We start from the raw sequence: 27,962 nt of genomic DNA, 5'->3' as shown, positions 1-27,962 counted from the left end.
CAGTTATTGGTTGATCGCGGGAGGTTGTTCAGCCAATGAACGCTGCGGCCTATTGCTGCAGTGCCGCGTGTCTGCCACAACGTTGTCAGCGCTAATTATTGCAGTCCACATCTCTCTAACCACCGCCGCGTACCTCAAAGCGCGAATGAGGTGTCCACTGACCCATAGAGCCAGCTATGCGCCTTTCCTTTCCTCAAAATCAACGTAGACTTCGATGTCAGTGGCAACGCTAATGAACAGCTTTGTATATCCTGGATTAGCTAAGCAAATCCTCGGCCAAATTTTTTGTGCTGCAAAGAGTGTGAACAAATGCTAATCTGAGCCTTCATGAATCCTTGCCCTTTTGAAACTATAGCAATGGAAGCAGCGCCAGGCAGGAGAGGTAGTCCAACCGCAAGGCTTGTTAGAATTTAGCGGCGCCCTGCTCGATGACAAGATCTCCGGTTCGTTGCTCGGGCTCATGCCAATGCAGACAAAAGTGGGAAAATGGTCTCAAGCTATAATTTCGGCGCTCACTGACTATGCGCTACGTAGCTGTTGTTCCGAACCACTCCATTGCGATGAAGAGCCGTAATCAACTAAGTCCTTGCGATTCTCAACGCGCTCGTCCTTCATCGGAAGGACGGTGCTGGCCCATAATAGACCTATTGCCCCTTTACGTATTTCTGGCCTACAAGCTTTTCATTCATCCGAAGCTTTCCGCGGCGGTGTGGCGCCGTTGTCGGCCCTGGGCAACCATTGGCGAGTGGGGCTGCTCGTGTTTTCAATTCATTCTAAGCATACCGATGCGATGCCGAGGTGCCCATGTGTTCGTTATTCACCCGAAGCACTTCGCTTCGGTGCAGGCCCGTAATCGACCTAGGCATGATGTTGCCCTGTACGGTAATCTTTCATCGAAAGCACTCCGCTAAGGTGCCGGCCTGTAATCGACCTATACCACCTAAACATGCTGCCCCGCGTGTTCGTCATCCTTCGGAAGCGTTCCGCTACGGTGCCTTGCTTAGGCCACCTAGACATAGCAGTGCCCCACGTGGCAGTCGTTCATCCGAAGCACTACGCTCCGATGCCGTTTCGCAGTCTACGTAGGCCTTAGACCTTGGTAGGTCACCTCCCTGATCGATGGAGACTACTTGGAAGAAAAGAACCCTCATCCGACGCGCCGATTGCCCAACTTTCTGGTGCAAGAATCCCGATACCCTCTGGTTTTTGCAGAAGTCATATAGGGCGTTTTGCGAGATGTTCGTTGTTCGTCAATTGGCTAGACCCCTCTGCGATTCCGAACAAGACTAGAAGGATGCGGTGCTTAATGTGTCAGTATGTGGTATCGGTGTGTTAACAATATAATAATCGGTCTTTGAGGAAAGGAAATGGCGCAGTATGTCTCATATATCGTTCGACACCTGAACCGCGCCGTAAGGGAAGGGATAAAGGAGGGAGTGAAATAAGAAAACAGGAAAGAGGTGCCGTAGTGGAGGGCTCCGGAATAATTTCGACCACCTGGGGATCTTGAACGTGCACTGACATCGCACAGCACATGGGCGCGTTAGCGTTCTTCCTCCATAAAAACGCAGCCGCCGCCACCTGGGGATCTTTAACGTGCACTGACATCGCACAGCACACGGGCGCGTTAGCGTTTTTCCTCCATAAAAACGCAGCGGCGGCAGTGCACGTTAAAGATCCCCAGGTGGTCGAAATTATTCCGGAGCCCTCCACTACGGCACCTCTTCTTCCTTTCTTCTTTCACTCCCTCCTTTATCCCTTCCCTTACGGCGCGGTTCAGGTGTCCAACGATATATGAGACAGATACTGCGCCATTTCCTTTCCCCCAAAAACCAATTATTATTATTATTTTTAACGTGCACTGACATCGCACAGCAGACGGGCGCCTTAGCGTTTTGCCTCCATAAAAACGCAGCCGCCGCGGTCGGGTTCGAACCCAGGAACTCCGGATCAGTAGCCGAGTGCGCTAACCACTGAGCCACAGCGGCGGGTGTGTGTTAACTGCAATCACAGTTTTTATGCAAGAATGAAGTCGTGGTGCCCAACATCAGGGATGCTGTCACTCATGCCCATAATGCAGCTGCTGTATTCAGCCCTAATTACTTATGCAAAGCCTCTTCGCAGCTCGCACCAAAGGCCAAGACAGCGAGCAGCTCCAGGTCCACCCGTCCGTCTTCTGGTGTGACCGCTCAAGCAGAAGACATAGTTGAACTCAACTCAGAAGCCAGTCGGCGAGTTTGAAATGGCACAATAGTCACCTGCCACTATGGAGCCTCCTGCAAAGCCGTTTCTTCCGGGGCCGATGGCACCGACGACCGCGTTTTGCGCTCGCGACCGGGAGGACAACTGCCGGGAGATGGCGCTGCGCGTCCATTGTCTGGACTCCGGCTGGGGCACGCCGACAGCGTCTCAGCTTCGGCGGCTTCTCGGTCTGCAGTGCGCCGTGGGCCAAGTGGTGGCCGGAGACTGTGGCGAGGTCGCAGTCTACGAGAGCCCCACTTGGACGGCAAACGTGACGCTGCAACTGGAGCGGTCACCCAAGGACTCGTTCATGCATATCGTACTTAAGTGGTGAGTGCGCGACAAGTACTTCTGGCTTTCCCCTTAGCCAGTCTTCGGTCGGCCTCAACAATCATATTGTCAGGCCTCTACTGTCGCGTAAGTTGAGAAACTCCTCATATGCGCTGACATGGGTCCAAAATTCGGAGGTTTGCAGATTTGTGCGCACTGGAACTAAGGTGACTGCAGTGCCTTTTGAGCAATGCAGATGAATTGTGAAGCACTGCTCAGAATATGGTGATCGAGAGGAAGAGGTGTAGAGCTTCATAAACAACTTACTGCGCAAATTATTATCGGCAACTCCGTCTATTCAGTCTCAGAAATCAGGGGGGGGGGCGTGTTTATGCAGACATTTCAATTCAAAATTTCTTGCCTGGTGCAATTAATGAACTATCGGTTTCTGCGGGCTCATAGCCGCCATATTGAGGTGGCTAGGGTGGTGAGAGTACCGCCATTTGTGTTCGAACATATGGCTTCTTAAGCTTGTACCAGCTCTTGGTTCCGCGCGTCAATTTTACATTCACTTCCGCAGGTGCGACCAATGCCAGAACGCCTCTAATAACGGCGCGGCTGCGGGCAAGTCCGGCCCGCCAGAATGGTGGCTCGCATCCGAGGAGCTCGAGGAGTCCTGCGACCCGTACAGCACCCAGATAGCCACGGAGCACAAGGACGTACCCGTAAACGCGTTCGCCCTCGGCTGCTTCCTCGGGTACAACACTTTTGTGGCGCACTTTGACAGCACCTACACCATGCCGCCTCCTCCATCGCCACTCTCGTCTGCCAAGTCTTCGTCCTCCCTCTCCGGCAAATCAATGTCTGTGAAGCGGGGAAAGAAGGGAAGAGCGTTCAAGTCTAGCTCCCCTTCAGATGGAACAAGCTCATCTGCGAAGACGTCTTGTCCCAACAGTGAGCTGACCTCATCTGAAGGCTTTAAGGTGAGATGATGTTCCTGTAGGGTGTTTTCTGACGGCGTCCGTCCAGAAGTTTGAGTTATGGCAGTGGTGGTTGCATGGTGGAAGGTCATGGGAATAAACTGCATTGCAGTCTGTGAGGACATAAAGTGTCGTATCCTAAAAGCAGCGTGTTTTTCTGCTGGGCAAATAGTTTCGATGATGCTGAGAGCCCCAGTCGCAAGAGGGATATGAGAAGGGTAGTCAGGACTTGTCAATGCATCATTTTTCTGGAAGGCAGTGGCAGCTCATAGGCACATTAAATCTAACCCTTTTTTCCTGGACAGGTTTTGGGTACGTGATGGCAAAGCAGAGCTTCGGGCCTGGTGGTCACGCACTTTGGCACATGGGCCCCTTATCCATTCATCTGGTTCCTTACATGTCTAGTTGGCTTGCTTGGCGCGCAGCCTAAATTGTTGTGGGGATTGAATTCTGCGAAGAGCGGCTCCAGAAAGATTTAGAAACACTAGTGAGAGGGGAAGGGAGAGTGCTTCACACTGCGTGGATGATTTCAAACAACCAATTTTATGTACTCCTTTCTGTATCAACGACCTGCAATTCGTCGTCCAATTTTTCTTACGGTGCAGCGATTTGGGGTGACGCGGCTAGGTTGCATGACATCGCAAATGATGAGGAAATGTATCCTCAGTCTTAAAAGAGGACTCTGAAGGGGTTTGATATACTGTGCTTACAGTACATAAAGCTCTTCAAGGGCCTGGAACGTATTAGCCACGCTGAATGAATTGGCAAGTGCAAAACTGTACCAACATGGATAGGCATACTTAAAAAGTACGGCAGTTTCGCAGTCGGAGCGGAATAATTCGGTTTAGGCCCTTCTTCTGAATGCCTTCTCTTCCACCAGGTGACGCAGTGCAATGCGCACTTTGAGCACTGTTCCAATGGGTTGTACCTGTACTTCGTGAATGTCCGCAAGCGTAGCTCCACGCTGTTCCGGCTGCTGGTGCGGTACTCGACCATCTGCCGCATCATTCTGCGCAAGACGTCGCCGACATCCACTATTGTCTACCTGCAGCTGTTGCACCCGCCGCTGCTTTACAAGGTTTGCGCTGGCAACAGCGCCACCAGCCAGTGCAACCGCGAGGGCGACTACCTGCCACAGGTGAGCAGCGCTATATCGTTAATTGCTTCCAATGGACTAAAAGAAAAAACCTGCCGACAAACACACTCCTGTACTCTTACGGTTTCCCCTTCCGCTACAGTTTCCTTTAGTCGTAGAGTTCTACATCACTGCGTAGAATGGCAGCTGTGGGGCAACACGCAAAATTGCAGGACTGCAAGGAAAGCTGTATAGAAAACTGGACCACTGACTGCTGTGGTGAAGGGGATGTTAATGGGCGTAAAACGTATTTTAGGCGTCACCGGACTTCTGCTGCTTAAAAGAGCGCGGTGTAAAGCTTCACGACCACTACCAAGAGTGGACATACATCCTTTCGCTTCTGCGTCCTCTGCTCCTTGTGTACTTTCACTCTAACCGCCTAGCCTTTGTTTTCCAGTTACTGGTATCTGAATTTTTTTTTTCAACCATGTCCCGCTCCCCTTCTTTCTCGAGAGGCAGTAACGGACATCGGGGAATGGGAATCCACACAAAAATTCCAAAACGACTACGCCGGTATGCCAATAGTTTAATTTGACGGGGCAAGAGCCCATATATCCTTATCCCATTCACAGGGCATAGTGATAGTGTGGCAGTACAGTCATGACCTCACTGTTTTTTGCTACACAAACATATAGTTATGACAGTGGTGGCTCTAGAAGCTCCTTCTTAATACAGCCATTAGTGTAGATGATGGGCGCTGAACTTAGGTCAGTCATCATCATCAGCAGCAGCAGTAGTGTAACTGTGACAGCATAGGACAGAGGATTTTGCTCTTATCCCCAATTAACCCTGTTCTTTGCAGCGGCGATCACCTTATCTCTGCAAACTCCCTGATTTCATCCGCCCATATTAGTCTCTGTCTCGCACTGCTACACTTGCCTTCTCTTAGAATCCACTCTGTTACCTTAAGTGACCATCCGTCATCGTGCATTCGCATTACGTGCTCTGCCAATGGACTGCAATGCTATTCTTGATTTCTTGATTTCAACAAGAACATCAGTAACCTGAGTTTGTTCCTTGATCCATGAAATAATAATAAATTGATTCGTGTCAGCCTCAAAATAAGCCGCACTACAGCTTGCTCACCCACCACCTTTCCTGTCGCAGTTCGACCTGTCCGACACCACCCCGTGGGACCGGGCCGTCGAGTTCGGTGAAGGATCCTTCAAGTGCGGTTCCGACGTTCTGGGCAGAAGTCGCATGATGCGCCTGACGCTCAGTGGACCACGCCACTGGGCACCTCTCTGCAACCTGATCCTGCGCACGCGCAAAAACGCGCAGGTTTTTTACGCGCCGGTGCGCGAGCTGCATGCGCGCGAGTTGAAGGCAGTGGCCAGGCCCAGCGTGCAGGACTTCGGCGTCGTGTACGCCTTGCTCAGCGTCTGGTCCGAGGGCTTTCAGGTAGGGATTTAACTCATTGCGTGGATTTCTTGTAAGCTCTACCCCAAGAACAAAGGTCAAAAGCTGAAGAATTAGAAATGTTCCAGGACGTCGGCGTGAAACCTTCGATCCTCTTGAACATTTCTTGTTCTTGTCACTTTCAAACTTCTCGTTTTCTGTAGAATAAGTTAAAAGACATACAAAACAGACAGTACAAGACACCCTTTGCGTGTCTCTATACCCGTTGGAATTGGATCAAGTACATCACATAATTTACATGTACAGGACCTCCAAGATTAATGTCAAGTACGTTCTAAACGTAGCTGCCGCATGTGCTCAGTGGTTACGGTGCTCGGCTACTGACCCGGAGGACCGGGGTTCCAATTCCGGTCGCGGCTGCCACGCTTTAGTGGGGGCGAAACGCAAAAGCGCCCGTGCGGTGTGCGCTGTCGTTGGTCGTTACAGATCCCCAGGTGGTCGGAATTACTCTGGAGTCGCCTACTTCAACGTCCCTGATAGGCTAAGTCGCTTCGGGACGTTCCCCCCATACCACACTATACCATTTTAAATGCAGAATCAATAAGGATTATCACGAGTGAATGCATATTGCTTCCAAAGTAAGGGTTACTCCAATGGGTCGGATCTACGCTATTGACGGATAAAGATGGCCTTCGTTCGGGGATTTGCTGCGTTGGCGGTTTTGGCATATCGCGCTGTGCCATGACCTGGCGTAAATATAAAACTGCGTCACTATTCCATGCGCGCATTTTTGCGGACCTACGGTGTCATTTTGGGTTTCAATAGGGAGCTTCCCGAAGCGAAGTAGAATTAAGCGGGCGTACGACTCGAACGGCGCTTGAAAACTGCACTGTCGAACGCGGACGAGCAACACCTGGATTACCGCCTTTGCAGGTCACCGATGAGCTGGCGATGGACGCTCAGAGCTGCCGGGAAACGCTCCTCGAGTTGTCTGCGCGCGCCGAGGAGTGTCCCCGTGCCCTGGAAGAAGCCCTCTTCGAGATCTATTTCTCGCTTAGCCAGGGAAAGGTGAGAGCCCGGTTTTTCAGGCTGGCTTTAACAACAAAAGCTTAAGGGCCCTCTTGACGTCCGCAGCCCGCTCGCCTCGCACCTGGCCTGGCGTTCAGTAAGATTTGTTTTCTGAACTATGTTAAGTAAGCTTTTGCAGAATTCTGTACTGAAGGCAGCAGCAGAACAGTGGTTTTCTTAGAGCGAAAGCTCGACTCTTCCCACAACTCGCAAGGTCAAGTTTACTGCGCGTTTCACCTCGAACCGGCGCAACGAAGGCGTAGCAAGGAACGTCATAATACGTAACTCGCTGTGGATTCGCCACAGCTGCGCTCGCTCCGGGCCTCTTCGCTGCTCTGCCACGTGTCTAGCAAAATGTTGCAAAAAACAGTTGCTTCGCTGGCGCTTGGTCTCTGTCTTGCCATGGATAACGCGCACCAGACCGACTCCAGGGCCAAACCATATGTACCCTTGCTTAACAATTTCTTTCGCTCGTATCACTAGGTTAAACAAGCGCTAAACCTCTGTTAGCTTTTTTTTTAAATTGAAGAGTGTAACTACAGATGTGTTTTATGTAGCAGAGCATGTTCAGTTCGTGCCCATGACAACACTATACGCGCTCGTGTGCAGTAGTGGAACCTGTTTTTTTTTATAGTGACGGTAAAATTAGGCCAGTGGCAACGTTAGGAAGCCAGTGTAACGAAATATAAAATTAAATTGAAAGAAATTACATTCAAGTTTGCAATATCCTCTTTCTTGGGAACGCGCGACCGACCAGAAGCGATGGACCTCCTCCACCATGCGGTGCAATATCCTCTTTCTTGGGAACGCGCGACCGACCAGAAGCGATGGACCTCCTCCACCATGCGGTTTACTGGGAAGCACAAAAAACGGACTAGGGATGGATTAGGCGACACAGAAACACGTTCACGAGCGCTTGTGTCCCCTATTCCGTCCCTCGTCCGTTTTTTGCGCTTCCCAGTAAACCACATGCATAAACAAATAGCCTGGCAGGTTGTTCTCCTGAACTCCTCCTCGAGTTTCCGCAAGATGAACACCTGAGAGGCACCTGCTTCTTTCCCGATGAAGTTGTTACAAGTGTAGTGCACTGTTGGCATCAGCATTCCGCCTCATTCCTTCACGGCGGCTTGCAGGCTATATAGGGCAATGGTAGCGGAAGTGGGGACTACCAGAGACTGCATCGAAAAGTGGCATGCTGCTTCCTTAGCAAAGTTTCACTTGAGCCTTCCAAAGATGTCGTGTCTGCATTATTGTCGGCACTTTGCATGCCGTGACCAAGCTTGCTCACGAGAATTTTCGTTAGAAAATTCAAAGTCTGGTTTCCTGTGTCTTCCCAGAATATCGCAAAAAATGTGGATAACGCTTGCTTTCATGCATGGGAGCCACCGTTGTCGGAAATTTTTTATTGTGTGCCTGATCGTCGGATAAATAGCATAGGAATGTGTGCACGCTGATATTAATATAGCTGCTCTTTGAACGGTTGCGAACAAATGAGGGGATAGGTCGTTCTATCTCTTTCACTGTGCTAGTGTACGGTGCATACGGACGTTCAGGGAGCGCTTATTCAAAAGGTCTAAGCGTAACACCACGCGTTCGCCTGGGAGACCTCTGATGTTCGTGCAGAGCTGCATGACATGGTGTAGACTGCGCTGCTTTAAGGTGGCTACAAGTGTGCGATATTACAGAACTGAACGAGGAGCTCAGTTTGATACACAAGGAACTCGGTATTAAGACATGTGATCGGTTAAAGAATGCATGCAGAAATGCAGTATGCTAACTGTGTGATAATAGGGGCACACAAATAAGTGAACGGTGTGTAGCTAAGCAATTTTGTGGAGCTTGATCTCAAGGTGTCATTTTAAGCGGAAAGTGAGGAAAAAAATTCACTTTACACATAAGAAGTGCCGGTGAACCCTGAACATAATCGTGTTTTTAAATTTTTTTTCATTTCTCCTCGGACTACAGTTCCTTTCAATGCTTTATGTACATCAACACTATTGCCTCTTTTTCCTACCGATCTTTGTGCAACGCTTCTATATATCCAGCATATCAAGAACAGTGTCCTTGTGGCGCGGTACCGCGCAGGTGTTCTGGTTCCGCAGTGCCCTGGAGCACCTGTACTTCCGGTATTGGGCGCACCGGCAGCGCATCGACGTTTTCACAGGCTCGGTGATCGCCCAGGAGCTACCATCCCACATGGTCAAGGTGCGCAAGGTGATCCTGACGCCCACTCGGCGCGTCTACATGCCCCCTCAACTTGTGTGCAAGAGCCGCCTGCTTCAGCACTGCGACCCAGATTATGCCCTGCGCATCGTCGTGCGGGACGACGATTGCAAGCTCATCTCCTTTTCGCTGGGTGCCTGCAAGGACGACTTTCTCAGCGCGGTACGCTGTTGGGGGGTTCATGATCGCCCTGTGAACAAGTAGCCGTAGCGTGCTTAATTTTTGGAAAAATGCAGTATCTGAAGTCTCAAGGAAAAAAATGGCTGGCGGTTTAGCATTGCTAAGCACAAAAGACTGTGCGAAAGCACTGTTTTTTTCACATGTACACCACCGCCACGTAGCTCAGAGCGCTGTTGAGATGTCCTCTTACTCGGGGATCCAGTTATGTTCCTCCCTTTACTCAAAATTGGCATTCTAAACATGCCACCGGTTTTGAGAGAAGGAAAGGCATGTAACTGCCTCAAATTGTAGGTGAACAGCGCCGCCTATTCACAGTGCGACTGGCGTGTCCACTCACCTAGTGAGCCGGTAATACACTTGCTACTGAAAGGCTTCACACGCACAGACACCGCTGATACCCGAGGATTGCGGCTACTTCCTTTCGCACTGAAGGGCACAAGGAATCAGAATGCCATGCGACAAATCTGTATTGGCAGTAGTGCTACATTTCAGTCTCACATTGATGAGCTTCTATTTGCCTATTTTAATTTGATTTCACCGTCGCTTTTTCGTTCCGCTGCTGTATGGATTCATGTAGCTGAAGTGCAGAGGAGGGCACAAAACTGCATGAAGATATTTGATAGGAACACTGAGGAAAATGATGCATTTGATGGGCTCCTTGAAATGACAATGTAAACCGTCCATTTAGTTCCTCTCTTTTACCTTGGGCTTGTTTTCTGTAGGTGATCAAGCCTCCGCTGTCGTCCGGCCTGAAGATTGGTGGCCGCCGGTTCATGTTCCTGGGTTGCTCGACGAGCCAGTTACGCAGCCACGGCGTCTGGTTCTACGCGCACGACAATCAGGGCCGCACCGCGGAGCAGATACGCGATGGTATCGGCGACCTCTCTACCATCGTCAGCGTGCCCAAGTTCATGGCACGGCTTGGACAGGTCAGAGGCCAGTCACGTTCTTGTTGAGAGAGGTGACGGGAAAAGCGACTAAATCGCACGAAAGTATGTGAGGGAATCTCTTCTTCACGTTTAGTAACGGAGCTTTTGTTTTCAAGAAGGTTGAGCCAAGTGTCTCTGCCATTCACCATCATTCATCACACTTTCATGGCCAGGTGCATTGCGTTAATCCATATATGTTTGGATCGCATTGTAGCTATGTGAGCCCTTCATTGATCAGCGGTCCGCAGGGATCAGGCGCCATGTGCAGTGACTCATATCTGACTGTGAAATTATCCACATCATAAGTTATGCCTTGCGCGTTTTCGAATCGAATGTGGGAGTGTTAAAATGCTCCAGAGGGGGAATGGAAAGTAAGACTAGCGTTCATAAATAATTACGACACTGCACGGACTGTGTCCGGAGATCTAACCAGGCAAATCAGCCTCCTTTCGGAGTACCAATGCCTATTATGGAGGTGTTGTTTCCATTACACACTTTCTACTGCTGAGAAGCCACTCTTTAATGTTCTCTATATTTGCGAAAGGTTTCACAAATTTCACAACTCCCAGCTGCACAAACATGAATTCTGTATCACCATTATTATAGCCAGCCAGCTATGGCAAAATGGCCCATTCGGGAGACCTCTTTTCCTGCATGCAGGCTTTTTCGCAGTCGTTGGGTCTGTTAACGGTCCCGAGCCAAAACACGTCTGTGGAACCGGACATCCGCCACGCAGCCCCTGGCCGCAGCAGCGATGGTTCCCATCGCGAGTACATCTTCAGCGACGGCATAGGGCGAATATCGCACGGCCTGCTGCGCAAGGTATGTATATTATCGTCCTTATCGACAACCAGTCTAAACTTACAACCTTTGCTAATGTGTCGCTCAGGTCACCAAGACAAGCGTGGCGGTGCCGGCGGTGATTTTGCCCGCACACCAATTAAGTTGCTCCCGCGCGGGTAGCGACGAACTTCGCTGGTGCCAAGACGCTCCCGCGCAATTACTATGCCTCGGCATGAATCGACTAGAGAAATTGGCAGCATGCCAAGTAGCGGCAGGGCTTTCTGAAAAATTCATTGTTGTCACACCGCTGCCAACACTCATACATTCGCTTTGGACACCCGGTAACTGTCCTGTGTGAGAGACAGAGATAGGGAGAGAGAGAAAACTACCTCGAGTCAAATCCGCACTTCAAAGTAGTCATCCTCCGCAGTGTGTCTGTCCGTCGGCCGGGATCCCGAAGGTCACGGAAGCAGACAGAGCTTGACCGATGGTTTCACTTTGCACTTAACGGGGGGGGGGGGGCACAGTCCTGCGAGTTTTTTTTTGTTAATAGCAGAAGCCTTTTTTCATGCCTCCCGCCTCCCACAGCCATCTCATCCGATCCAACTTCTTGACAGGAACAATATCCCAAAACTCTGCCGCCCATGATAATGCTTCGCTTCTTTTCGACAGGAGGGGCCATCGCATGTCTAAATAATTTCGTGCGGGTCCTTGAAACCCCTGAAAACCCTGGAATTTGATAGGACTGTTTTCAAGGCCTTGAAGGACATGGAAGTTTTGAAGATGCTTGAAAACCCTTGAATTTTAAAAATTTTTATTTTTAATAAACATTAAGTGATTGTATATAATAAGATATCAACCCACCTGAAATCCCGCTGCGATATTGTTAAAAATAGAGTGTAAGTTTCGTACAGTCAAGTAAGCGCGTGCCTAGCGGACGCTCGTGAACGTCTAGCCACAGTGACGCTGGCTTGTTTACCGTTTACTCTTCGGGGCTGTTTACTCTTCGGGGCTCGAGCGGGGGTGCTGCGCACGAAGAAGTGGCAAGCCCGGTATCCGGCCAGATCAATGCGGACATCATGTGCACAATGTGTGGGCAGGATGAGGATTCGATAGAGCATGTTATTCTGTTGTGTAGATCACTCCACCCCTGCCAACCGAATACATGTACCCTTCTGCAGGCGCTAGGTTTCGACTCAGGTCAGCCGACAGAGGGCGGAACGACCGACAGCGAGGTGAATGAGCAAGAAGCCTTTTCCAAGGCCAGAGCGGTCGAAACAACTAAACGCCGCCTTGAAAATTGGAATAGGCTCAAGTGATGGGTGGTGGTGACGACACGGCGGGGCAGACTCTGTCGTAGCGTCCCAAAAAAGTTGGCTAGGACTTCAGTGTAAGGTCCTCCGGTTAGAAGCCCCAAGATCCAATATAATCTAATCCACTTTCCAGTTGAGTAGATAAATGGCCGCCATTGTGTGTGTGGTTGCGCGGTCGAAGCGTTACATTTTGTGCGCGTTTAGCGCTTGCGTGTGCGGTTGTATCGTCACGTCTTGAGCTCGTGTAACGCTTATGCGCGCGTGTGCTGTTCCATCGTAACATTTTCTGCGCGCGTAGCGCTGATATGTGTATGCGCGGTTGTATCGCGAGATTTATTGCCCGTGTAGTGCTTGGGTGTGCGTGTGCGGCGGTATCGTGACATTTTGTGCATCTGCAGCGTAGTGTGTGCCAGTCAACGTGCGTGGAAACAATACCCGGAAAATGCAAATTTCAGAGGTCATGGCTGCACAACGACGACTAACGAGAGTGGCTTGCGTCGGACATGTCAAATCCGCACAAGGCAAAATGCAAAGTTTGCTGTAAGTGTTTCGACATCACTGCCATGGGGGAGTCGGCACTAGAAAGCCATCTAAAAAGTGCAAAGCATAGAGAGCACATGCAAGCCGCCGGGAGTAGCTGTATGGTAAGGAGCTTCGTGACGATATCTGAATGTCAAGCTAATGAACCACAGACAGCGCCATCGCAGTCGTCAAACTTGATGGATGCGTGCAAGAAGCATGGACTTGTGATGGACGCAGGGCATTTCACAGCGGATTAGCTGTGATGCTGTACAAGTAGCAGGTGGCATTTTCAATTTTCCCATCACTAAGGAATTGAGAGCATCTGTGACTTCTCCAAAGAGCCAATACCGTGCCTTTTTGAAAACACATAAAAAGCAGGAGCGCGAAGATGCGAAACAGCGGAAAAAACGGTGCATTGATGAAGAGATTGAAACTCTCAGAAGGAGGAAAAAGAAACTAGAAGCCGTAGTTGCAGAATTGACAGCTTCAGCAGAATTGTATGCAGAAAAAGCAGAGGCAACCAGTGGCCTGACTTGCATCATGAAGTCGGACATCCTAAGGAAGACTGCCAAGAGCAAGCAGTAGGAGGTCTTGGACATAGACATAAAAATTGAGGAGAAGCGAATTGGGGCCACCTAAGGACTGATTGAGTGTTTGCTTTGCTTCATTAGCGAATAAATGTTTGCATCATCTAACAAACTGAAAGTGGTCATCCGTGTAACAAACAATGATGAGAAGGGGTTGAAAAAGGAAATATGCTGTTGCCATCGTTTTATCCGAAGACAAGTTTCTTTGTTAAAATATTGGCTCCAATGACAATCCCCTTTTTCAGTGAATTCTCATCATTTCACGCCTCTTTCTACCGCTGCACATCTGTCTTATTTGGATTTCTAACTGCGAATGTGGTCCTTGAAAATCACGCAGAGGGCTTCGAAAGTCCTTGAAAACCCTGGAATTTTTGTCATATACACCAGCATAAACCCTGTCTATTGTGAGGAGTGGACGTGTCATCAATGTCCAAATGCTGCCCAAGTCCAATGTCTAGTCATCCACCATACATGAGATACGTTTCTGCTCCATGAACTACAGAAACCTGTGATGCATAGGACGGTATTTTTGCAGCGATATCTGTATACGAGACATCCTCTGCGGCAGGCAGTGTCACCATCGGTGGTGACTACTATGTCCTGACTAAAACTCGCCTCTTTGCCGTTTAGAAAGTCCAGGGACGGTGCTCTCGGCAATGTGTCCTTTGTGGTTATGATGACCCAGCGGATCTGGCCATTGTGACCCTAATTACGTGAAACACGAGCACAACGCCAGGAGAAAGCTTGTACCGGTACGGAACTGGTTATCTTGTAATCCCGCAGCTCCCGCATAAGACAAGGTCCTGGCGGTTTTTCCTATTTTTGTTAAAATATAATGTATGGAGTGACCTAAGTACATAGCCGTTCGTAGAAGCCTTCATTGTCCGCCCTTCCGCAGGTCCACCACGCCTTGGAGCTAGAGGAGGGTGAGGAGCCGTGCGCTGTACAAATCCGCTACGGTGGCTGCAAGGGAATGCTGTTGCTGGACCCGACGCTGAGCGGCTGCCGCATCGTCTTCCGCGAGAGCATGCGCAAGTTCCACTCGGACCACTCCGACCTATACGTGCTGAAGACGAGCAAGCCGCGTGCGTTGTCTTCATGTCCTATGACCGCGACCATCGACAGAAAGCGCTTAGAGAAGCAGTTGGACACAGAGACACATAATTCTCCCGTGCTCTCTCCCGCAGTCCACTATAGTCGGATGCAACTGAAGAGCGAATCGACTTTTTCCTTTCAGTTAAAGGACTCCCTTCCAGCCATTGGCGACGGCCGGCTCTCATGACCCTGCTAGCTAGACAACGCAAGGAGCGGCGTGACAATGCAGGGAGGGGACTGTCCCCGACCAAAGAGGGAGTGGACAATCTCTTTTCATCTGGCGCTTCCCGCATGTCACGCTAGCAGGGTCATGGAAATCTGCTGATGCCATTGGCTGGAAGGGGGTCCTTTTATGGGGGAAAGCCGCTTCGTTCTTCAATTGTATCCGACTGCAGTTACGCTGTGTCCTAGTGGGCTTGCGCTTGGCTCCTTATGAGCATCTTAGCGAATTTTCAGGGATCCATAGTTCGGGGTGCTGTTCCACGCTTACAATGAATTGTCGTGCAGAGTATCCCACAATTTCTGTTGAAGTGTAGTGCCGTTTTTTCACGTGGCCACGAACAGTCATCGAGAAAAGTTTACGTGAAGCAGGATTGTAGACGAAATTTTCCTCTGGGTCAGATAAACCTGATAACTGAAAGGCCAGAATACGGGAGGGGTACTTATTCTCTACCCACTGGAATGAATACCAAATGAATGGATAGCGACGAAAGACTGCTTATTTGTGCGAAAATTTAAATGTACATTTGCCTCTCAGTGTTGCACTTACACAGCGGACTTAGAGCTTGAAATTTTCGCAGTCGTGCACTGTTCTGTACATTGCTCCTCGCTACCACAAGTAGACAGAAAGCATAGTCATCGAGCCACAGTATGATACAAAGCATAAAAGGGCACGCCTTCCTTCTGCGGTGCATGTCGCTGATTCATTAGTGAGGATAATACGTGACATGCATTGCAAATTGTAAGAATAGATTACTGCAACAGAGTTACATTTGAGCGTGCTGCCGCGACAGTATATTTACGCCCATGATGATTTACCGTGCTCCTCGCAGGCGTTCTTTACCTGAACCGACACATGATCACCATCTTGGAGCAGAGCAACGAAAGACTGCTTATTTGCGCGAAAATTTCAATGTACATTTGCCTCTGAGTGTTGCAGTTACACAGCGGACTTAGAGCTTGAAATTTTGGCATTTGTGCACTGTTCCGTACTTGGCTCCTCGCTACCACAAGTAGACAGAAGGCATAGTCATTGAGCCACAGTATGTTACAAAGCGTGAAAGGGCACGCCTTCCTTCTGCGGTGGACGTCGCTGATTCATTAGTGAGGATAATCCGTGACATGCATTGCAAATTGTAGGAATAGATTACTGCAACAGAGTTACATTTTGAGCGTGCTGCCGCGACAGTATATTTACGCCCGTGATGATTTACCGTGCTCCTCACAGGCGTTCTTTACCTGAACCGACCCATGGTCACCATCTTGGAGCAGAGCGGCATAAAGGCCGAGGTGTTCCTGATGCTGCAGAACAAAATCCTCGATTCCTTCATCGACAGCATGATGGATCCCCATGAGGCCGCGCATGTGAGAAATTTTTTTCATCTTCGCAGCTTTTGTGCCATGTGTGGTGTCAGTGCACTGTTCTACGTATAACTGAAGCTCATGTACGACAGCCGATCCCATACTAGACGAATAACTGAACCCTATATACGACAGCTGATCCTATTTTTGTCGAATTACTGAAACCCATGTTTGACATCCGATCCCATTTTAGTCGCATTGAAGGATGGATTCAGGGTTTTGGAGACAGGGTCAACGACCTATGAAGTGGGAAGGTGCTTGTAAACTGATAACGAAACTGTGCGCCTTACTAATTGTGCAGGTTCTCCGTTCCTACTGCGCCTGGCGTCTCCCGTACAAGGAGCTGGCCGGCGTGGGCATTGACCTGACAGTCGAGCCCTTCTTTCGGGCTCTAGTTCGCGCCGTCAACAAGAAGGTCCTGAGTGAGTGAAACACATGAGCTTAACCGCTTTTGTTCATTTCGTCGTCGGGGAAGAAGTGTAGAGAAGCAGCACCCTGGCCCTGACTTCGTCCTTTTGCCGATTAATTACGCTAATTTCCGGGATCTTTCAAAGTTATCTCAAATTTCCAATTTCTTCACCGGATCCTCCTTGTCAGTTTTGTGCGATGTTTAGCGCAAAAATAAGGTTCTTATTATGAGGCTAATGTTAATGTTACGGAAAATAGATTAAATGCTATAGGTGACACCATCGAGAACCTGTCGCTTGCATTAACCAGCCTATTGTGGTAATCGTTACAGTCGTTCCCTTTGCATATAGCATAACCACACATTTCTGGAAGGTAGTATCTGGTCTTAAATGCCTTCAATCAGTGTCACAGTGAACAGCAGAGATGTTTTGGACCCGCGTACGAGCCTTGTAATAGCCCACAAACGCATATACGGCAGCGAAATGACCGGCTTAACATTCAGCGAATTGACGACAAAGATTATGGTCAAGTCAAAGATTGCCCATAAAGATCAATGTTTCCTGAGGCAAAGAACTTCAGCTCGTAAGGCATTGAATGGCCCTCAGGGAGCTTGTCTGAACTTGTCTACAACAGCATGTGTGAACGACGAACCCTTGCCTCTTCACGCCGGATAATGTATACACCTTTTGCAGAGGAACTGAGGACCAAGGCTCGTATTCTGGTTCCTCCGAACTACGGGCGCACCATGTTCGGCGTGCTGGACGAGACCGGCACGCTCGAGTACGGACAGGTGTTTGTCCAGTACTCGAACGACATGCTGCGGTACAAGGTCAACGACCCTGCGACCATCCTCGAAGGTATCACAGCAACCTATTTTCGTGCTAGCAAGCATAGTGCAGCAATGTCTCGGTGCGTTTAGGCAGCACCTTTCATATTTTATTCGAAAGAATCCATTAATGTGACCGTGGTTGAAATGGTAGGGGAATAAAGTGCCCGAGTACATGCTTCGAAGGCATATGCAAACGTGCTGCGTGTTCGAGGGCTGTTGTCGCAGAAATATAGATTCTTGTAGTCGGATCTAAAAGTAGAATTCTCCGACGGTACTACCACGTTATTGTAGTCTGTATACATGAACGCACGCCTAATTTTCTCGTGTGCCGATTCTGAACGAAATTATCTTGTTTTGGCCTCGCTTGCGAGCTCCTTCTCTGGTTACGGCATTCTCATATCTGAAGCCGAAGCTAGGACTTACTAATGCTCAGTTGTCCAAGAAATGTCCCGGATATATCTTGTGAGATATCCGTGGTTTGCACGGATCGATGCTTCTATGTTGACAGCACCGGATACGCAATAGATATATACAGTGGTGAGGTACCCGTGCTTTGTGCGCAGCTAATCGCGGTAATCTTGAGGAACCGGCATCTGGAGCCGAAACAGCATACTATACTCGCCGCCAGCTGAAATGCCTATCTCTCTTTCTCGTGAGAGCGTGGTAAGACTGCGCATGGGAAAGCCTTGCGCGTCGCCCTCGTAGCTTCACTGCATAGCCACAAAAAGCTGTCCGCGAGTATATCCATTTTATTCATTGGCTTGGAATGAAAGGACTATTCTATTTTCGTTACATCGCACAGAGGAGCCGAAAGGTTGACGCATGAGATTGTTTTTTTTTTCACCTGAATTTTCAGCCGCACTTTGCATTAAAGTCACTGAGTATTCCATGCACGGTGGGATACGCAGGTGACGTGATCGTGACCAAGAACCCGTGCATGAACCCGGGTGACATCCGGAAGCTGGAGGCGGTGAATGTGCCGCAGTTGCATCACGTGCGCGACTGCATTGTCTTCCCTCAAAAGGGGGAGCGGCCACACCCCGACGAGATGGCCGGTACGCACCCTTCCTGGCGCGCTCCCTGTTGACACTGTGCTATGCGGAGACGGATGTAACCGTCGCTCTCTGCGCTTGTGACGGATAGCGTGCCTTAGTTTACGTGCGCGTTAGGTCAGGGCTCTGCCAAGGCCAGGACTCTGCGGGCTTTGACTGATGTATGTTGTGAACACAGTCACAGCGTGAGAAAAAACGTATTGTGAGGTTCCATTACCTGAGGTATAAAATATTTCTCAGTTTCTCATTTCGGCGTCGCAACTATTCCTCCACTCACTGATCTCCGTTTAATTGGGTCATTAAGCAAGGACCTTCGCCATCACTGCTTTGACAGACGGCCGGATGCAGCTTGTTTCCAATGGTACCCCTTAATGTGGTCTCTACCTGTGCTTAGGTTCTGACCTGGATGGTGACGAGTACTCAGTGCTGTGGTACGAGGACCTCATCTTCAATAACAACTGCAATCCTATGCACTACCACAGCGACCCGCCAAAGGAACGAAAGGCGTCCATTGGGGTGAGCAATATTGCTTATTTTGTGGTCTCTTAGTCTGCTTAGTCTTAGTCTGGGGGGTGGGGTTGGGGAAGGGCTACATAATTCTGGATAAACTATTTTAGGTGCTATTAGTCCAGTTGTACCGACTGCAGTGTTGTCTATAATGAAATATATTCGAAATTTTTCAGCTACATCAACGGTCAGCGGTGGAATACGACGAAATCTGGATTGTCGCTGTATTTTTAACATTGATCACAAATGGGTTGTAATGGAGTATTATTTGCTAGATGCGGCCTTTTGGTTCGAAAAGAGGCTGTAGTCGAGTTTTGGTTCCATTGTACAATAGACTGTAACAGCGGTGAACCTATTGTCTACGTTCCGAAATTTTACTTCCGTGTAGAAAGCAGAAATGAAGGACTCCTGGCAGCTCATTTTTCGCTCGCAAGAGGCAATGCTCTTTGCTCAATGGTGACATTACCTTGCAAACCTTGCGTCTTTTTGACCATTTTAGATTGGAGCGGTGGCTTGACCATCGGACTGTGTCCATAGTTGAATAAGACGAGCTGTCGGGCTAATTGTATCATGTTGGTTAACCAGTATGTGTGTCTTGTTGATTATTGAGGTTTACTAATATGTGTGCCCTGGATGTTAACCAATATGACTCTGTGCAGCTAAGTCGACACAACCAAACCGATCCAAGCAGATCATTATTGGCTAAGGAAATCATCCAAAACTTTCTTAGGAACAAACTTGTCTGAGTTCCGGCGAGATACGAGTGATGACGTCAAGAGAGTGTGCAGCATGGCTCACTTTAAATAATGACACCTTTGTGTAAGAAAACAAGCACATGTAACGCATTGCCGCGGCTTTGCTAGTGTATACGTAGTTGACTGGGAGGGGACGGCTGCTAAAAGTCTACATTTCTCGCCGGCTCAAAAGTAAAGTGAGCAGCACAGGCCTAAAAGGTTCCCGCTTGTGCTCGTTCCCTTAAAGGTGCCACCAAATATTTTGCACACGTGTAAAGACCCTGACCTTCAGTTTTCAGACGAATGTAAATGGACGGGGCATGAAATCTGTATATCCTCCGTCTCACGAGAGAACTTGCCATTCGTTTACGGTGGCCACAGATCCAGGACATGGTGGACTTCTTTTGCCAGTACATCAAGGGTGACAAGATTGGCCTGATTGCCAACGCGCACCTCGTCTGGGCTGATATACTGGACAGCGGCATCAACTCGCACCGCTGCCGCGAACTGGCACGCAAATGTGCCGTCAATCTTGACTTCGCCAAGTGCGGTGACCTCAAGGGCTTTCAGAACTCTGAGAAGCCACCCATGTACCCGGACTTCATGGAGAAGCTGGACACGAAGAACACCTACTGTTCGCGCAAGGTTCTCGGGCAGCTCTACCGAAATTGCAAAAAGGTATACTTCAGCGTTTCCCAACTTGTGGCTCAGGCGACTGCAGTTACTCTAATGGCGAAGACGGCGGAATTAAACGAAAAACTCTGCTTTCGAGGATAGTGCAGTTCATAATGCCCACGTCTCTTCTGTAACTCGTGCTTGCTCCTGGTTGGTGTTGTTTGGCGCTGCCTTTACTCCCTTACTGCTCACTCAGGTGTTAGATCTCAGGGCCTCATCTGTGACTGTTCCAAGATGTTTAGGTTTCTCGTTTTCAAATGAGCGACAGGACTTCTGAAAGTGCCGATGTTTGCTTCAAAGCTGGAATCTGCAAGATCCCAGTTTGAAAACACTTGAGCAACGTTGCATCAACCTGTAGCTTAGGGCCACTGGACCTCTTGCATGAACCTGTCGGTCTTTACGCAGGTTCAATTTATAACATAACATCAACTATGACAGAGCCGTGAAGCTTCTGACATGAAGGTTATATGTTTTCATGAATGATCGCATGTCGATCATTGCATAAGCAACTAATTTGTTGCGGCCGTGCTTTTTACACGATATTTAGCAATATATTTGACGGTCGGAACTGAATACGTTGCTCTATGTACATAGCACATAGTATATTCGAGATATACCCCATGGCTGCTTCTGGCGATGTACTTTGTACATTTTGTTCATCGACAGTGACGAGTAGAACTGTAGCATTTGTTTGTATTCGAGATGCTCAAGAAGTCCGTTGAACTCTGGCGGCCTGTTTGGGTTTTTCGTTCTCTGTGTCATTGCTGGAGCACCAACCATCAGGGTGCAATTAATGAGCTTCTATACTACATGCCAGTGTTGCTAGGTAGAAGCGTTTTGACTTGTTTAACCTGCCCTCGGTTGCTCTCTACCGACTACCGTTCAGTATTATCACGGGGAAAATCTTGTCACTTGTCGCATCTAGCAGTAGTTATGAGGCCTCAGGACCAGTGCTCCTCGACTATCGGGGACCAAAGTAACTGGCCTGTCCCTCGCGCCGAGGATCGACACCACCAGTGCGCAGTCATGCGCGCTCGCATGCAATGTGGCACGTTTGTGAACTTGAAAAAGGAGGCCAGTTAATTTTTGTCCCCGATTGTACGTTCACGGATGCTGTTTGCATTGTTTACTCTTGATGTGCTGAATGCGCGCAACACACTGTTGTGTCATCCTTGTGTGGTTCCGATGAACAGGTTGAACTGAGCTCCGAGTGCCTTGAAGTGGTGGAAGAGAGCCTTCCGGACCCCCGACTGCTGCTCGAGGGAAGAGAACAGTTCCTGAAAGAAGCCACGTCCGCCTATAAGCGGTACGCTTTAATGCCTCTGAACATTACACTATACGAAGTGTGTTGCACTAAAGGAGATGGCAGACAGAAATTTCACCCTTTATCTTATTAGGCCAATGTGCTCTGACTACTGTGGGGTAAAAATGCGGTCATAAAACCATGGAAATCACTTGTCGTATTAGGCCTCTCTCAGTTAGTTGAAGCACAGACTGCTTCGGAGCCGTGGGTTGTGAATAATCTGTTTTTGCACTAGCGAGGCCTGTAAGGAATTAAAATAGCACGTGGGGAAATATTACCCCAATTTAGTGCTCACAGTTCTATTTTATTGACAAGTTTTTGTTATTTAACAGTCTCTACGGTAATACTAAGTCTCTATAATAGCAGGCACCAGCAGCTTCATACTGACCTTACCACAACTGTTTCAACGAAGGGTGCTGAATATTTTCAAAATGACAACTTTATATACCATGGAGAGTACACAGCTTCTTGCAACATGTTGAAGGTCTTAGGCATTCAACAATTAGCGCCTTCTTTTATCCCCCGGCAGGAAAGACGGCGTAACTCAGTGGGAATATATTAAGCTTGTAATATTGTGAAAACTGGAGAGTCCTGAGAGATTCTGCTCGAACATAGTTATTATCGTGGCCGACTCTTTCTTCTGGCTGCAAACTCTGACCTGCAAAAATGCTTCGTGCGCTCATGCCAACTATTTCCGACAGCCGTAGAAAAATAATGGGATGCACCGAACGACCAAAATTTCCTTGCTCATTTTTATTTTTTATCTCCACATGGTTGCAGCCGTCCGAACTAGGACCGTTTGTTAAAAATTCCCGTGCTTGCTCGCATCACTTGTACAGTTAAGTGACAGTACCTTATCGTTTTCGGTTGCTTGCATTTTCCATTACTTGCACCACCTGCACAGTTCATTGACAGTACACCATCATATTCCGTTTGTGTCAGCTTCATAGTTCAGTGATAGTACCTCATCCTTTTTAGTGGCCTGCTTCACCTTCACAGTTCTTCTTTACCTCAGTAAACATGGCACATACCCACGGGGGGGGGGGATTGGCCAAGGTGTAGTGGCATAAACAAAGAAATTTCCACGGGAGATTACGACAAAATTTCAGCACCAAGCATGTATTTTGAAAAATGTATCAATCAAATTGACGGAAGAGTATTTAAAGTTAAATAACACAGTATTTTGGTGAGAAAAAGAAGAGCTCGAATAATATTAAAAGAATTAGCAAATCAACCTACCAGTTGCAATTATCTATTCATGGAGAATCCCAAAAATTGAACCCAATGCAAATCTTTTGGCGCTCGCACCAAACGATAATAACTTTGGCAGAGATAATGGGAGCCCTAACCTGGAGAGAGGGACCTCCAGGCAAATCTTTCTCTGAAGTGCGAACTTTGTGCAGTAGAGGAGAAAATGGTCTAAACAGATTCAACCTCCCCGCATTAGTCACATGGGTTTTTCGGTGTCAACCCACACCTGCATAGATATAAATTCAAATTGGGAATCCTGCACCGCAACCGCGTCATATTTACTTACACAGCCTGGATTTACAAGAACGGACTTTCCAATTATATGCTAAGTGCTGATAATTAGTGTTATTTAGTAGGGGATCACGTAACCTGGCTGATATGTGTTGGAACCACTGAAACCTGGAAATCGCCAGCAGGCTGACATTCGGGGCATATAAGTGTCAATGAGCCGTCAGGAGCCGACCTTGCTACATAATCAGCCACCTCATTTGAATGAAGACCTGTATGGCCAAGGACCCAGACAAAACGGACATTCTTCAACGTGCATGGGACAAAAATCGCAGGAAACGGCTCAAAAAATCTTTTTTGAAGTTTCAAGGGAGACAAACTGACAAACAATCAGCGAGGATATTAACGTCAGACACATGACATGGAATTTTGTGCAGGCTCATTCCAAGAGCCAAAAATTCCACAAAGAATATAGGAATATAATCTGGGATGCGGACAGAATAGTTCCATGCCAGAAGCTGTGAAAAGATGGCACCTGCAGCTTTTTGGCAGTTGACGGAGGCGTCGGTAGAAAGCACCGTATGATAGGGGTATTCCTCTATGTGATCAGAGAGAAGACCATTTAAAATGTTTGCTGGCATGTGTTTTGCATGAGATGGGACGATGTGGTCAAAATGGAATTCCACAGCTGCCGGCGTGTCGTCAACCCACTGGAAAGAACTGCGATCAACAGCAATCGGTGTTAAAAAGTTCTGTACTAACATAATTTGTGGCATTTGATACCGTGGCCAATGATGAGAAAAGAATACGGCCGGCTGAGACACAAAAATAGGAGTGCTGACATTAGTCACCGGGTCCATCGACTAGAGGAAGGCTCGCACCATGAATATTTGAAAGCGGGAATTTAGATCAGGGATATGAGCTTCCAGATAAAGCAGGGCGTTTGAAAATTATTTTGGGAGGCCAAGGCAGAGACGTAGAGCTCGCCTTTCTAGTAAGATTAAGGATTGAATCTTGTAGTTTGCGCTACCAGAGAACAGAATGCAACCAAATTCAAGTATAGGTCTTACATAGGCTTTGTATAGTAACAATAATGTTTCGCGGCGCATCCCAAACTTTTTATTGGCGATTCTTGTCAGCCGGCCTGGAGCGCGTTCTCCTTTAAGAAGGGTCTAATCTAATGCAGGGTGATCAGTAACACCTAGATATTTTACGGATTCCACTTGTGGAATCAGGTTAGAGTGACGGACTAATGAAATGTGCAAAGGCGTGTCTGGAGGAAATACCAAAACGCTGCATTTGTCTACATTCAGGGTTAAATTACTACCCTGCAACCATACTCTAAGAGCATCCAAATATCCCTGCAGAATCTGGTAAAGCAAATGGATATCCCTGGACGAGGCGAAAAAAGCTATCTGATCTGCATACATCACAGATCAGGACGAATGGACGAATTATATCAGGACGAATGGGGATGCCACTGAGCAAAATATTAAAAAGCAGCGGGGATAGCACCGATCTTTGCGGAAAACCTCTTCATTGATAATATGTATTAGAACATAGGGTTCACTCAGTGCAATAAAGGTATATGTCCTTGAGAAATTCAGATATGCACGCATAAATGCAGGTTGGAGGTTGTTACTGAGCAAGTCTGTTAAGCAAAAAAGTATGTTCTACGCTGTCATAGACCTGCGCTACATCAAGAGTGCCCAAAGCTGAAACTTCCCTTCTGTGTAGCGAAAGCCGAATTCTGCTCTCTAGATCCACATGTGCGGACCATATAGAGCATCCGCGGCGAAAGCCAATCTGGGCTGAGCTGAGACCATTGACGTCATGAATATGTTTTGTGAAGTGACTGTGCACTGTTCTTTCTAATAATTTGACTAAGTTTGAAGTCAGCTCAATTGGCCAAACATTATCTAAGACATATCCTTTTCCTGCATGTTTCATGAATAAAATCATTTCCGCTGTCTTCGAAATGTTTGGAATCGATGCATTTTCCAACGAAGCATTGACCATATCTAAGAGGTCGCTTGTAAAATCTTGGGGTAAAATTTTAATCGTACCAACAGTGACACCATCTGGTCAAGGACCTGCAGGATGCAACATTGCCAGGACTGAGAGGAGCTCTGATGCATCAACCTCGGTATAATTCGAAGATGGTGAGATTGTGCACAAAGGGACGTTTCTCTGCATCTGGAAGCGTAATAGCAATCCCTGAGCAATACGCTCCACGGTTTCCTGAGCCTTTGTGGTGATAACACTGTTGAACTAGTGAGGAGAGAGACTGCTGAACTCTTGTTATGCGCCATGAATCTATACAGGGCCTTCCGATTGCGAGGATTTGAAAGTTATGTGTTTAAATTTTGGTTATGTTCCTCCTTGGCTTTTGCAGTTGTTCTTTTGAAAGATGCTGAGAAGAATTTGTAACTAAACCAGTTAGCTAGACTCTGGTTGCAGAATAGCCGGGGCCAGGCCCCTTTTCTGCGACGATAGGCCTTCTCACTTTCTTCTGTCCACCAAGGAGACGGCTGTTTATTAGAGACTGCTGTGGGTACAGCGAATATTGAGAGGTCTACTGCATTTTACAAAAATGAAACCGTCTGCTGAGCTCTGTCTTCCCAGCTTGTACTATAGAGTTAAATGAGGAAGACGTCAGATTTTTATAGATATGGTGGTTGACAATTTTATGGGTTACACAACTAGCTTTGAGCGGAGATAACCGGATAGTGAATGTTATAGGAAGGTGATCACTAGATGTACCCGAATCCTCTGTCGACCAGTCAGTCACCTCTAGCCTACCTGCTGATACTGTTAAGTCAATGGTAGAGCGAGAAACCCCTCGCATAAAGGTTATTTCTCTAGAATTGCAGCAGCGTACAGAATTTGCAGACAGCCACGACCAGAGAAGCTTGCCACAGGAATCAGTACGACTTCCCAGTCACCATGGTGAGAGTAAACTCCCCTGCGATGGCTGCACTGCTTGTGCCTGTCACCAAGCTGTCTAAAGAGTCTGTCCTCTGTGCACCTAAAGGAAAATAGAGGTTAGCAATTGTAATATCGACGCAATGCGGAAATAAAATTTTGATCGCTAGAAGGTCACAGTCAGGGAGAATTTTCTTAGAGATAGATGCCTGATGACACAAATGTTTAGATAGCATGGTTACCAATCCGTCTCCCCTGCCAACATTTCGATCTGACCTGAAAACTCGAAAGTTCCTCATTTAAAACGATTTACAAGGTGATAACCAAGTTTCTTGTAGAAGCACAATATATCAGGTTTATGTTTGTGAATAAGTATTTCTAGATCTGGAAGATAAGACAATACGGATCGGCAATTCCATTTTAACACTTTAATACCTGCCATGATTAATGACCAATTGAAGAGGTAGAAACCGTCTCTTTAAGGATGTAAACATGGGGAAAGTTTGGGTGGTCCTTTTTTAGCTTTCATCTGTGGAGAACTAGAATTAGTGACGAGGAAGCAAGGCGCTTGAGCGTCGGGCACGACATTTCGACATCTGTGTGCAGGTGTCAGTGCGACATGCACTGCTAGGAACAGAGATGTTAGGTGGGACCTGGGGTGCATCAGGAGGTGATTTTGAGTGATCCTGCACAAGCTGAAACAGATGCAGACGTTGCTGAAAGGACGGTTGTTGATGGTGACACAGATTGAACTACAACAAACTGAGCCACCGCCTCAGAAAATGTGTTCAGCATTCGCTCAACCACATCATTTAGGGCTTTCTACACTGTGGTCACAGTTGAGGCAGTCAAGTTGGACTCAATCTCCCCAACAGAAGCGCGCACACGACTAGCGTATGAGACTTTCCTGTTAAGAGCAGCGTAGGCATCGACTCTAGAGCACCGGTTCTCTTTGATAATGTCCAACAAGCTACGCTCTTCACTACGTTTTGCGCAATTGGCATCATCAGCTGAGTGAATGTTGCTGCAGATGCAATGAGGCTGCTCTGAGGTGCAGTTATCAGCAGAATGACCTTCCCCATATAAACGGCAAGGGGTCTCCGACTTGAATGCTTTGCCGCTATACCCGAACCGAGAGCAGTTGATGCATTGAAGAGGGCGGGGTTCTAGTGGGTCCACAAGGTAAACAATTGGCCAGATTTTAGTTCAGAAGGGCAGGAAGAGCCAGCAAAAGTTATTACAGATTCAGCAGCAAGACGTGAGCCATTTGCCTCTCTACTACAGCGGTAGACTGAAAGGACCCCAAGTCCTGCATCCGGAAATTCTTCTAGAATTTCGTGCAGAAATGGTGCTGGGTCAACACCACGTACGATACCATTGAAACATGCAAGCTGTTCAGGAATGAATGCTTTCACCGGCAATGAGCTGGAAATTTTGCACTAAAGCAAGTTAGCAACACAATAGGCGCCTGGGGGGGGGGCTTGCACACAATGCCTGAATGGCCAAATTGACGCATTTCAGAGATCTGCAGATAATGGACTGTCAATGGTCTTAGCTCCTGTTGACTTAAATGGGGGGTTTTCATTTTGTTTGCACCCTCACCGATTGGGACGAGAACCACGGGAATTGCATCAATGCCATTTTTTGGAAGGACTCAAGCGGCAGGCAGGCTTTGGGCTGGCAAGCTGGCAAACCAAGCTGCCAACCTTTCACCTGGGGAGGTCAACGACATCTTTCAGCAAAACGCACCGTCAGATTCACATGAACTGTGCCTTAACCTACAC

At 48.1% G+C, this 27,962-nt stretch overlaps 1 protein-coding gene across 1 annotated transcript in view; it reads left to right on the top strand.

Moving 5' to 3' along the window:
• The window catches only part of LOC144134870 (uncharacterized), a 36,043-nt gene that overhangs the window by 2,487 nt on the left and 5,594 nt on the right, over window positions 1-27,962 (top strand). The window contains exons 2-17 of the mRNA XM_077667709.1: window positions 2,125-2,571; window positions 3,092-3,494; window positions 4,372-4,629; window positions 5,734-6,027; window positions 6,919-7,053; window positions 9,139-9,438; window positions 10,179-10,385; window positions 11,046-11,207; window positions 14,489-14,675; window positions 16,133-16,269; window positions 16,568-16,688; window positions 17,367-17,531; window positions 18,412-18,558; window positions 18,950-19,071; window positions 20,178-20,474; window positions 21,665-21,777. Coding sequence (XP_077523835.1) covers window positions 2,267-2,571; window positions 3,092-3,494; window positions 4,372-4,629; window positions 5,734-6,027; window positions 6,919-7,053; window positions 9,139-9,438; window positions 10,179-10,385; window positions 11,046-11,207; window positions 14,489-14,675; window positions 16,133-16,269; window positions 16,568-16,688; window positions 17,367-17,531; window positions 18,412-18,558; window positions 18,950-19,071; window positions 20,178-20,474; window positions 21,665-21,777 — 3,353 coding nt within the window. The 5' untranslated portion in view covers window positions 2,125-2,266. The remainder of the gene's footprint in view (window positions 1-2,124; window positions 2,572-3,091; window positions 3,495-4,371; window positions 4,630-5,733; window positions 6,028-6,918; window positions 7,054-9,138; window positions 9,439-10,178; window positions 10,386-11,045; window positions 11,208-14,488; window positions 14,676-16,132; window positions 16,270-16,567; window positions 16,689-17,366; window positions 17,532-18,411; window positions 18,559-18,949; window positions 19,072-20,177; window positions 20,475-21,664; window positions 21,778-27,962) is intronic.

The sequence above is a fragment of the Amblyomma americanum genome, chromosome 1, assembly GCF_052857255.1.
Source record: "Amblyomma americanum isolate KBUSLIRL-KWMA chromosome 1, ASM5285725v1, whole genome shotgun sequence".
Classification (NCBI taxonomy): Eukaryota; Metazoa; Arthropoda; class Arachnida; order Ixodida; family Ixodidae; genus Amblyomma; species Amblyomma americanum.
This window is presented reverse-complemented; position numbering and strand designations above follow the sequence as displayed.